Raw genomic sequence first — 12,405 nt, forward strand, 5'->3', positions numbered from 1 at the left:
TATTCTCTTTGTATACTTTGTGTTAATTTTCAGCTCAAATATAGTTATTTAAAAATTAAGAAAGTATAATAATGATCTGAGATTTTCTGAGCCAAAATGCTTATGTGGCAGGAATTCTATTAGTTATATCCTTTTTTTTTTTTTTTTCAGAGACAGAGAGAGAGTCGGAGGGATAGATAGGGACAGACAGACAGGAACGGAAAGAGATGAGAGAGATGAAAAGCATCATCATCAGTTTATCGTTGCAACACCTTAGTTGTTCATTGATTGCTTTCTCGTATGTGCCTTGATCTGGGGGCTACAGCAGACCGAGTAACCCCTTGCTCAATCCAGTGACCCTGGGTCCAAGCTGGTGAGCTTTGCTCAAACCAGAAGAGCCCGCGCTCAAGGTGGCGACCTTCGAGTCTCCATCCTGGGTCCTCCGCATCCCAGTCCGACGCTCTATCCGCTGCACCACCACTTGGTCAGGCTAGATAGTAATTTTTGCAACTTTTTTTTTGTTAAACGAATGGAATTTTAAAAATGTTATTTGTAATTTTGATTTTCACAGTCTTACTTGAATATACTTAGATAGTCTTAATGGGGCCCTAAATACTTATTTTGAGACAAATCAGTAAATGTACATTAGAATTTCTTTCCCAATCATAGCAAGTGAGCTTTTTGTTTTTCTACAGGAAAACAGGGAAAGAAATACAGAGCGATCAGTTGATCGTGTGAGTGCACTAAGTACAAAAGTGCAAAAGTGTGTGTGGGTTGTATGGTGCAAAAACAATGCCCCAGTCCCTGTGAACACATAACCCAAATTCAGTTTTAAGACCAAAGCTGTTTTAAAGAATTTATTATTGCTTAAATATACTGGTATCTTCATTGGATGTTTTCAAAGACATTTAAATTTTTTTCTAAATTGTGTTAACCACTGATAAATTAGATTTGGTTATAACAGTCTTCATTAGCTTATTTATCATATACTGTATCTGATAAAGAATAACAGTACCTAGGAACTTCTTTTCTAGTGTTGTTTTGGATTACAAAATCTTAATGAGCCGAGTGTTACATATTTAGTGAATCATTCTGCACCAGCTAGAAAGACAGATGGGTGGTGTGCAGCTTAAAAATCTGTGTAAACAGAAGGACAGATGGGTGGTTTGAATGTTTTATGTGTCTCCATGAAAATGTTTCTGTGGAGATTGTGACTTCTGAAGTTATATACTAAATAATCCAAGAAATAATTAGTAATAACAGAGTTTATATAAAGATATTTTCAAATAAGTGACATAAAATATGCAATTCATTGAATTCACTAATTATACTTTTTATACTTATAATAAAATTTAATAAATTGGGACACAATACTGAAATATTTTTGCCTGTTATATGCTTGCCTTATTTTTTTGTTATGAATATTTGGACTCGAGAAAACTTTTATTATTTGGAATCATTTTTTCTACATTCATGCAATGATCTTTTGAACTATTGTCAGAATTTGTCAAATTTCAAGTAATAGAAACTTAAACTAGCTTAAAAATGGCAAATTAAAATAAACACCAAAAGTACAAAAAACCCACAAAACCCTAAAGAAAAGAGCCTTTGAAAGGACTTTGGCAGCATCTACAGTAGGTGTTCAGACTTTCACTCTTTTTCAGTCTTCAATGTGACTTAGCTCTCAGCAGTGGACTGATTTCTTTTTGGTCAGTTATGCACTTTGGAGCTTGGGCATCACTTGATTTAAGGCCCTGGCCGGTTGGCTCAGCGGTAGAGCGTCGGCCTAGCGTGCGGAGGACCCGGGTTTGATTCCCGGCCAGGGCACACAGGAGAAGCGCCCATTTGCTTCTCCACTCCTCCGCCGCGCTTTCCTCTCTGTCTCTCTCTTCCCCTCCTGCAGCCAAGGCTCCATTGGAGCAAAGATGGCCCGGGCGCTGGGCATGGCTCTGTGGCCTCTGCCTCAGGCGCTAGAGTGGCTCTGGTCGCAATATGGCGACCCCCAGGATGGGCAGAGCATCGCCCCCTGGGGGGCAGAGCACCGCCCCTGGTGGGCGTGCCGGGTGGATCCCAGTCGGGCGCATGCGGGAGTCTGTCTGACCGTCTCTCCCTGTTTCCAGCTTCAGAAAAATGAAGGAAAAAAAAAAAAAGAGTCTCCTCCTGACTTGTGTGGGTAGGGAGAAAAAAGGCTGTCATTTTTGATGAAGGCTGTGGGGCTGGCCATAGATGTATCAATAGCATTGACTCTTGGGGACTTTTTAGTAAATGGATTTCTGCGAGAAGGATGCTACTTAGCAATGTTTATGGGTAAATACAGTATTCTGTGACAAAATTATTATAGTAACTGAACAGTAGAGGGAGATGTTCCTGAGAATGTTACAAGTTATTTGTGATGAGTATTATTGAAGTTATATATTAATTGGTAAATATACAGAGTGAAATTTCTCTAGCAATTTATATTCTGAGGCAAAAAAATATTATTGGTGTTTGAATGAACATTAAAAGATAAAAAATTAAAATATAATAGAATTCTTTAAAAATCACAGCGTTCTTTATATGATAAGGAGAAGAATTATGTCCTGAATTCTTATTTCAGTTATATATTTAAAATTTTGTTTTGATCTTTTCTTTTTTTACTGGTTAATGAAATAAAATATATTATGCTGTGGGTCATTTGTAGTCAAAAAGTGAGAAAACTCTCTTCTTTAGTGGCTAATGTTACTATTTTCTTATTTCTTCAAATAGACCTAAATTAATATATTTGCTAGACTAGGAGGATAGAGGCAAATATATTAATAGAACCCCTTTGCAGTCAGCAGTGAGAGTCATTAGGAAAGATACTCTGATGATTAGATTATTATTATTCTTTTTTTTTATTTTTTGTCTTTTTCCAAGTGAGAGGAGGAGAGAGAGACAGACAGACTCCCACATGCACCCCGACTGGGACCTACTTGGCAACCCCTGTCTGGGGCCATGCTTGCAATCGAGGTATTTTTAGCACTTGGGGGAAGGCTGTGCGTAGCCATCCTCAGCATGCAGGGCCAATGTGCTCGAACCAATCGAGCCATGGCTGTGGGAGGGGAAGACAGAAAGAGAGAGAAGGGAGAGGGGGAGGGGTGGAGAAACAGATAATTGCTTCTCCTGCGTCCTCTGACTGGGAATCAAACCCGGGACATGCACATGTTGGGCCTACCTCTACCACTGAGCCAACCGGCCAGGACCTAGATTACTTTCGTATCAAGAAATTCTTTGGTATAAAGTTAAATAGGTTATCTAGGGCAACATTTTATGAATAACTTGAACAATTATTAATCTCACTATGTGCAGGAACCAGCTAATGAAGTCTATAAAATAATTATGTGTAGCTCCTTAGGAGAGGTGAGTGGTGGTTCTTGGAAGTGTTCGAGTTCGTGGGTGGTAGACATTCCAGTGTGCTAGAAGGTTTGTCTTCTCTTTTACCAGATGGACGGAGTTAACTGTGCCTCAAAATTAGAACGTTGATGAGAAAATCAAGGGAGTTCTATATTTCTGCTTAGGCATGGTTTAGGGGTCTGAGGTCTCCTCTCTGCAAAAATGCTGACTTTTTTTCCTGCCTTTGGCCCTAACTGGACATATTCTCTAACGGGGAATGTTTTTCTGGTCCCTGTCCATAAGGTATACTCAGATAGGCACTGAGCCTAAATAGAGTGGCCACAGAACAGAACCTCTGTGTCAGAAGTTCTCCCCGTAAGACCTATTTTGAAGAGAGGATTTATTTGGAGGACTCTCTTTGGAAAGAGGGCAAAAATTAATACATGTTTTGAAAAGTTTATTTCCTAAATGGAAGTAACTGGTAAGAAAGATTTGTTCAGTTTACATCAAAAATAAAAATCTACTTAAAAATTGTTTATTTATATAGTCATTTATTCATATTATCAATCTGTAAATATTTTCTGAGTGATTTTAGTAAAGCAGCCACAAAAAATTTTAGTTAATAATATTATCATTATCTTCTAAACTTGTCTCACATTGTTTAAATTTCTCTGCTTGATTTTCAAGTCATTTGTAGTCTAAATAAAATTGTCCTACTTATACAAACATATTTTCTTCACTTCCTCAAAATTTGCTCTCTTTGAGCTTATTTCTTTGCTTGCCTGTTTATCATTGCTTATTTTTCTATGTTTTCACTCAGTAGTCCAAAGCACCAGACCATGGCCTGATGGCAAAGATTCTGCTTTGCCAAATACTGCATTCCCAATGTTTAGCCCAATTCCTGGTTGTGGTCAGTTAAGAATAGTCATTGAATGAAAGGAAGGAGGAAGGAAGGGAGAAAGAGAGAGTGACAAACTATTTATTGTCTATTCTCTCTTTCTTACACATTTCCAGGCTTGCCTATCTTTTAACATCTGTTTTCTCCATTAAGGGTCCTCTGACTTCCCTTGTTTTTGTTGATATCTCAACTGTAGATGTCAAAATTTAACATTATTTACAAACTTTCTTGTTGTGCCATTTTGGTTTAAGCTACTTGAACATGAGAAGAATCATGTGTCAGTAAACTTTTACAAAAAAATTGTATAAGGTCTACCAGAAAGTTCTGTCCATTTCTATCACAACAAGTTTCGACATGTAAGCACGTTTATTTGGCACATGTGTGCCTCTCTATTTTTATCACTTAATGTATACATACTGACTTAGCAAATTAACTAAAACAAAGTTGATTCACGTTAGCCTTATGTGTGAAGCGATAGTGTACCCATGGCTACTGATAAAGTTCATTTACGCCACTATTGTATACAAATTTCAACAAGAAAGAAATGCTACAGAAGCATGTAGAAATTTATTGAAAGTGTTTGGTGAAGGTACAGTTTCTGATAGGACATGCAGAAGATGGTTCAAAAAATTCGAAACAGGTGATTTCGATCTTTCTGATAAGCCACGTTCTAGACGACCATCTTTGATTGATGACGTTGTTGTTAAGACCATGTTGGAGCAAGATCCTTTTCTGACAACATCGGAGATCGCAGAAAGGCTTAATTCAGCTCAGCAAACCATTTTGGACCATATTTGGAAGATAGGATTGGTGTGGAAATATTCAAGATGGGTGCCACATGAATTAAGTCAGAAGAATTTGTATTTTGTTTTATTCCAAAAACAGACAGAACTTGCCGGTAGACCTATACTTTGTCCTTCATTCATCAACTACTACAATGCATGCCTTCTTCGGGCAACTCCTGTGCAAAGTATCGGCAAAGAAATAGTACTTTGCGTAGCGCTAAGCACATGGTCTATGTTCGGAACAAACTTTGATTATCCACAAAATGTATGGAACAACATAAAATAGCGGTGAGTCATTTTTTTTCCAGAGAAGATGAAACTTTTTTATTATCTCTTTTATAACTTTCTTCAATGATTTCTTCAGGGAAAGAAACCGAAAAGGCTAAGGAACGTTATGACAAAGCCACGATGAAACTTCATATGTTGCACAATCAGTATGTCTTGGCATTGAAAGGGGCCCAGCTTCATCAGAATCAGTATTATGACACCACACTTCCTCTGCTTCTGGACTCCTTACAAAAGATGCAAGAAGAAATGGTAAAAGCACTGTAAGTTACATTTCATATTTGACATAAAATCTCTTGATAAAACTATTTTAACCTGATTTTCTTTCCTACTTAAACTTTTCTATAAAGTTGTCTGTTTTGTAAGCTTCTTCATCAGTCCAGACCAATCGTTGTTTCAAACCTGATACCTATTTGACTACTATTTGATTTTCACTTCTGATATCCCGTTAGTTTATCTCCTAAACCTTCTAGCCAGCACCAAGAATTGCCCTTCTTTTTTTTTTTTTTTTTTCCTGAAGTTGGAAATGGGGAGTCAGTCACACAGACTCCTGCATGCGCCTGACTGGGATCCACCCGGCATGCCCACCAGGGGGTGATGCTCTGCCCATCTGCGGCGTCGCTCTGCCACAATCAGAGCCATTCTAGCACCTGAGGCAGAGGCCACAGAGCCATCCTCAGTGCCCGGGCCAACTTTGCTCCAATGAAGCCTTGGTTGCAGGAGAGGAAGAGAGAGCCAGAGAGGAAGGAGAGGGGGAGGGTAGAGAAGCAGATGGGCGCTTCTCCTGTGTGCTCTGGCCAGGAATCGAACCTGGGACTCCCACACGCCAGGCCGACGCTCTACCACTGAGCTAACCAGCCAGGGCAAGAATTGCCCTTCTTTTTGTATGTTTTTGTTTTGCTCCAATTAGGTGGAAATTTATATGAAAATAATTTATTAGTTGACAGGTGTTAAGAAGTGGATAGCTATCGCCACAGGTTGGATATTTAAATTTTAAGCAACAGAAAAGTCTGAAGGAAAAAATATTTTGAAGCTGTATTTGCCATCTTCTATTGTATGAGTTTAAAATAAAATATTTATTAAAATTCTACTATGCAAAGCACATTGAATATAGAGATGAGTAGGCCACAGTTTTTGCCTTTAAGGAGCTAACAAGACGCTTTGGCTAACTGCCCATGTGTACCATACATACTGATTCAAGATAGCAGAAAAAGATAAGCATCCTTTGGTAGACTTCATCTCCCATAGTAAATGGTTTAGGTGATCCCCCTTTTTCCCAGTAAGAAGATAAGTAAAGTGTTTTTTAGTCAACTTAAATATGTAAACTTTTAAGGTTGTTGATAAAATTGTGAAATGCCTACTTAAAATATTTAATTTAAAATTTAATTACATCTACTTTAAATTATATATTATTGATTCAGAAATATTTATTTTTCTATTTTCATTTAATGAATCATTGTTTTTCAAATCTTCAGGTGAATCTTCATTAATAGTATCTTCATTGTCATTAGAACATCTTTTTGAGACATATAATGGTTTTCCACAGCACATTATCTTTACTTTCTAAGAAATTATTTCAGATTTAGCATTTTAAAAATGCAAGCATGATATCAAGCACCGAAATTGAATCCCATGTCACAAGTATTTATTCATATAACATTAGGGACTTTGCTCCCCCCTTCCCCAAATTTGTTTTAAAGGTGAAGATTGATGATCTCCACATCATAATGACTTATTGTATCGCTTTTAAGAGTTATCTAGGTAGGCTTATTTACATTTGTATCATTTAGTACTTGGAATTATTAGGTCATGACCTCAGTGATATTTACTAAATTCCCATTAACTTTCTTTGTTCTTCTCCCTTTTAAAAAATTGTTTCTTTCGATGATTTCTGTAATCATTCCAAACTAGCATTGCTTGAAGTAGTTTAAATCTATTTTTTTACTGAAGCATTATTTTGCTATTTAAAATAAAGCAATTGAGAGAATGCTTCATAATAAGAGAAATTTTGTAATGATTTTTGAAAAGAGAACTAAACAACGCCTTATATTTATTTGGGCATATGAGAATAAGCTTGTCTTCCACACTTCTTGTTGAGGCCAGTAAAATGACCAGTGGTATAGCATTATTAAATTGGAATCTGGTCTTTGCAACTCAGTAGTTTTTCCTTTTGCATTTATTGGGGGATGTAAAAAAATTTATGACACTTTTGCTACTGACTGGAGGTCAGGGGAAGAGATCTAGATGTCATGGGAGGTAGAAGAGCAGAGACCCAGGAGCAAGAGAAGAACTGAGTGGGAGGGCAGGTGAGGAAGTGGCGGACACTAGAAAGAAACATCAGAGAGACAGTTGTTGATCTTGGTTCCATTTTATGTAATTCAGCATTTCTATGATAATGTTCAGAAACAGAAAGAGATCAACACTGACCTTACATTTAGACATCTTTCATACAGGTTGGAAAAGGTAATGCCTTATTTTATATCATTTGCAGTTGTTATGTTTTATCAAATGTAAGTTGCTAATCTGTACATTTATGTAATTCCTTCACTTTATTGTCCAGGTATATGAAAAAAGATGGTGCATAAAACCACCATCTATAAATATTGATATAGCATTTCTTATGTTTATTGTTCTGAATCTTTTTTTGTTCTATGTTTTCTTAATAAACTTAAAAATGTTGTAAAATTTTACTTTTGTTTTCAGAAAAGGCATATTTGATGAATACAGCCAGATAACTAGTCTTGTTACAGAGGAAATAGTAAATGTCCATAAAGAGATTCAAATGTCGGTTGAGCAGATAGACCCTAGCACAGAATACAATAATTTTATAGATGTTCACAGGTATGTATGATATTTTTATTCTTTCAATATTGATGACAGTATTATTTTTCTATCATATGATATTTAACCAAATTAAAATAAGAAATATTGAAGTGCTTGTTAGGACATTAGATATTTAGATTAATTTATCTGGTTTTAATTTTTTCAAAGTCCTTCATGATGTTTATATATTATATTTAATATAGATTTATATAATGATCTTTAAAAATTTGTCAGTTGTCACTATATCATTTATTAAGTACATATTTAATCCATGAAATTACTGTTTCTTTTTTTAAAAGACATAACTAGTTTATTTATTCATTATTATTATCTTTTGAGAGAGAGAGAGAGAGAAACAGGAAGGGAGAGAGATGAGAAGCATCAACTCATAGTTGCATCACTTTAATTGTTCATTGATTTTTTTCATTCATGCCTTGGCAGGGGGTGGGGTGAGGTAGGGGCCCCAGCCAAGCCCGCGCCTTTGGTCTCAAGCCAGAGATCATGGGGTCATGTCTGTGATCCCACACTCAAGCCAGCAACCCCGTGCTCACGCTGGTTATCCTGTGCTCAGACTGGATGAGCCCATGGTAAAATCAGCGAGCTTGGGGTTTTGAACGTGGCTCCTGAGTGTCCTAGGTTGATTCTCTATCCACTGTGCCACCACCAGTTAGGCCATGAAATTATATTTTCTTTTCACATTTCTACAATAATACTACTATGACTTTGTGATTAAACTTTATAATGTACCAATTACTTTTTCATATATTCATCATCTTATTTTATACTCATTATCACTGTGACAGAAATAAAACCACTTAATATCCTCATTCTATAAGTGAGGAAATTAAGGCTGAAATTACATTACTAGATCTTTGATGCCTAGGTTTTAATTTGATTTATTCTACTTATGTTTACTTTGTTAATATAATTTTTGATGAAGAAAATATTCTGCCTTTGGTGTGTACTAAGATATATTATGATAAGATATTCATATTGATCAAAATTATTTGGTATGCTTTACTAGAACATCAGCTGCTAAAGAGCAAGAAATCGAGTTTGATACCTCCTTACTAGAAGAAAATGAAAATCTTCAGGCAAATGAGATTATGTGGAATAATTTAACAGCAGAAAATTTGCAAGTAATGTAAGTATTTGGAAAGTCTGAACAGTTTATTTCATTTATTTATTTATTCATTTTAGAGAGGAGAGGGAGAGACAGAGAGAGAGAGAGAGAGAGAGAGAGAGAGAGAGAGGAGAGACAGAGAGAAGTGGGGGAGGAGCAGGAAGCATCAACTCCCATATGTGCCTTGACCAGGCAAGCCCAGGGTTTTGAACCGGCAACCTCAGCGTTTCCAGGTCGACGCTTTATCCACTGCGCACCACAGGTCAGGCAAGTCTGAACAGTTTAAATATTAGTATTATTATTTATGGTTGTACATTCAGAGATTTAAAATCCCAATTTTTACTTTTTGCAAGTCATGAAAAGTAAATTAAAAAGAAACTGATTGTTGGTTGTTTGGTTAGAATGAAATGTTTTGTGAACTACATTAAGTTTTACTCATTATCCACTAATTAATTTTGGCAATTCTGAAAATCAAAATTTTATTTGATGTATTTATTCCATAAAACTTATATTTTTAAGATGCATTTCATTCTCAAAACTTGTTGGCAGAACCATTTTGGAAATGAGGACATGAGTATTAGTGATAAGAGACTCATAGTTGTCAGTAGCATTTAGTGTAAAAATTTGATTTTTGAGTTCTCTTGAAGCAGGGCTGTCTTCTATGTTAGATCAATAAATCAATTCCTTCTTCACTTTGTAGCTGCTATTGCATAAAATCTTAAAGGAGTTTTCAGATATCTCAATATGTTTTTTAGTCCTTTTCAAAGATTAAAGCCTATTAATAGTACATTTTTAAATTTAGAAAATATAACTAAATCATTCTACTTTTTTTTGATTATTTATTATTATTTTTTTAGTGAGAGAAGGGGAGGCAGAGAGACAGACTCCTGCATGTGCCTCAACCGGGATCCACCCAGCAAGCCCACTAGGGGTGATACTCTGGGGCCCTTGCTCTGTTGAATCCGGATCCATTTTTTAGCGCCTGAGGCAGAGAACATGAAACCATCCTCAGCACCCAAGGCCAACTCACTCGAGCCAGTTGAGCCATGGCTACGGGTGGGTGAGAGAAAGAGAGAGAGAAAGAGAGAGAGGAGAGAGAGGAGTGGGACAAGTGGAGAAGTAGATGGTCACTTCTCCTGTGTGCCCTGATCAGGAATTGAACACAGGACATCCACATGTCAGGCCGATGCTCTACCACTGAGCCAACTGGCCAGGGCTGTCATTCTACTTTTAAATATTTAGCCTGTCTTGATTTTTTTTCAGAAGCAACATAAAGAAACTATTAATAAGCACTGTGTGTACTTGTTTCTGTGTCAGAACCACAACCAGCAGTGATTATGCACTCATTTTCTCTTTAATACTGGGCCTACTTTAATATTATCTGACCTGTTGAAGGTTTACCTCAAAAAAGTCAGCCAAAAGTCCCTATCTAATATATTAAACAATCTCTTTTCTATTGTTCAGTAACAGTGTTGTAGATAAGTAACTGAATGTGGTAGGCTCCTAGGACTAGCTCTTGGAAAGGGGTTTAATATCTTTAAAGTTGGCCTGATGGGATTAAAGAAACGAACACATTCCTGTCAGATCACCTGTATAAGATGAAGGCTTATTAATTATTGTGGCCTGACTGTTGATGAGAGGAATGGAGGCATGGGAGTACCCTGTATTAGTAGGTTTTTTTCTAGCAGCCATATTGGGATTCTTGAAGCTGTTTCCCAAGTTTTGAAGCCCCTTACAGTAGTTTCAGTTTGTTTTTAGATATACTGTTACACTGTCGGTTACCTCTAAACCAGTGGTTCTCACCCAGGGTGTTTTTTGTCCGCAGGGGAAATCTGACAATATTAGGAGACATTTTCATTGATCAGGTAGGAAAGTGGCATCTAGTGGGTAGAAGCCATGGATGCTGCTGAACATCCTGCAGTTACACTACAGCCTCCTGTAATAGAATTATCTGGTAAAATAATGTCAGTAGGGTTGAGGTTAAGAAATTCTGTTCTAAACAATAGAGTTAAATGGACGGTAGAGTTTGTCAATTCTTTTTTTTTTAAGATCTTATTTATTTTAGAGAGGAAAGAGAGAGAGAGAGAGAGAAGGGGGGGGGGGAGAAGCAGGAACCATCAACTCCCCTATGTGCCTTGATCAGGCAAGCCCAGGGATTTGAACTGGCGACCTCAGCATTCTAGGTCAATGCTTTATCCACTGCGCCACCACAGGTCAGGTGAGTTTTTTAATTCTTGTGCAGTGACATATTCCATTTCTTAATTCCTGTGCTGCTTGATGAAAGAATATGGCATAAATTACTCCTGTTCTTTTAATTATTACATTGCTCCCAAGTAATTTATTCATTTATTCATCAAAAATATATTCGTTGTGTATTTGAGGTTGCAAGGGTTAATGCTTTCAAGGAGTGTTCACTAAAATTGATCAATTTCTTTTAATAACACCAAGACAAAACATATAAATATTGGAGTGTAATATGGTACAATTAAAAGTAGCTACCTATTACAAGCTTATGTAAAATAAGAGAATTTGTAACCAAAGAAGAATTTGTTTTATTGCTTTTCAGGGTATAATGAGAACACAACTAGTTATGCTTATAAATCATTATTTCTTAATTATGATGATGAAGCAATGAACAAAATTGTAGTAAATTAAAGACAATAAATCTTTGATAATGTAATAGATTTATTTGCTTACATCTTACTGAGGCAAAACTTTAGTTACATTTCATTAAATAGTATCTAAATTCAAGATATGAGTTTTTTTAAATGAAATGTAATAGGGTGATGTTGATCAGTAAGAGTACATGGGGTTTCAGGTGAATATCTCTATACTAGTTGAAATGTTGATTGCGTTGTGTGTCCGTCACCCAAAGTCAAAGCATTTTTATCACTGTATAATTGTCCCACTTGACTCCCCTCCCCCTACCTCTCCCCCAGGTAACCATTTCACTTTTATCTATGTCCATAAGTCTCAGAAAGATATGAATTTAAAATTAGGTTTTCCTTGGCTCTGGCCAGCTGGCTCAGTAGATAGAGTGTTGACCTGGCCTATGGACGTCCTGGGTTCGATTTCCAGTCAGGGCACACAGGAGAAATGATTATCTACTTTTCTTCCCTTCTACCCCATCTCTCCCTCTTCCTCTCCCATAGTCAGTGGCT

The 12,405-nt window shown here is 36.6% G+C and overlaps 1 protein-coding gene across 5 annotated transcripts in view; it reads left to right on the top strand.

Annotated features, from left to right (window-relative positions):
- The window catches only part of FER (FER tyrosine kinase), a 503,761-nt gene that overhangs the window by 131,982 nt on the left and 359,374 nt on the right, over positions 1–12,405 (top strand). For all 5 annotated transcript variants that reach the window (XM_066273970.1, XM_066273969.1, XM_066273971.1 and 2 more), the window contains 3 exons: positions 5,378–5,561; positions 8,002–8,139; positions 9,146–9,265. In XM_066273970.1, coding sequence (XP_066130067.1) covers positions 5,378–5,561; positions 8,002–8,139; positions 9,146–9,265 — 442 coding nt within the window. The remainder of the gene's footprint in view (positions 1–5,377; positions 5,562–8,001; positions 8,140–9,145; positions 9,266–12,405) is intronic.

Source organism: Saccopteryx bilineata, chromosome 4 (assembly GCF_036850765.1).
Source record: "Saccopteryx bilineata isolate mSacBil1 chromosome 4, mSacBil1_pri_phased_curated, whole genome shotgun sequence".
Taxonomy (NCBI): domain Eukaryota; kingdom Metazoa; phylum Chordata; class Mammalia; order Chiroptera; family Emballonuridae; genus Saccopteryx; species Saccopteryx bilineata.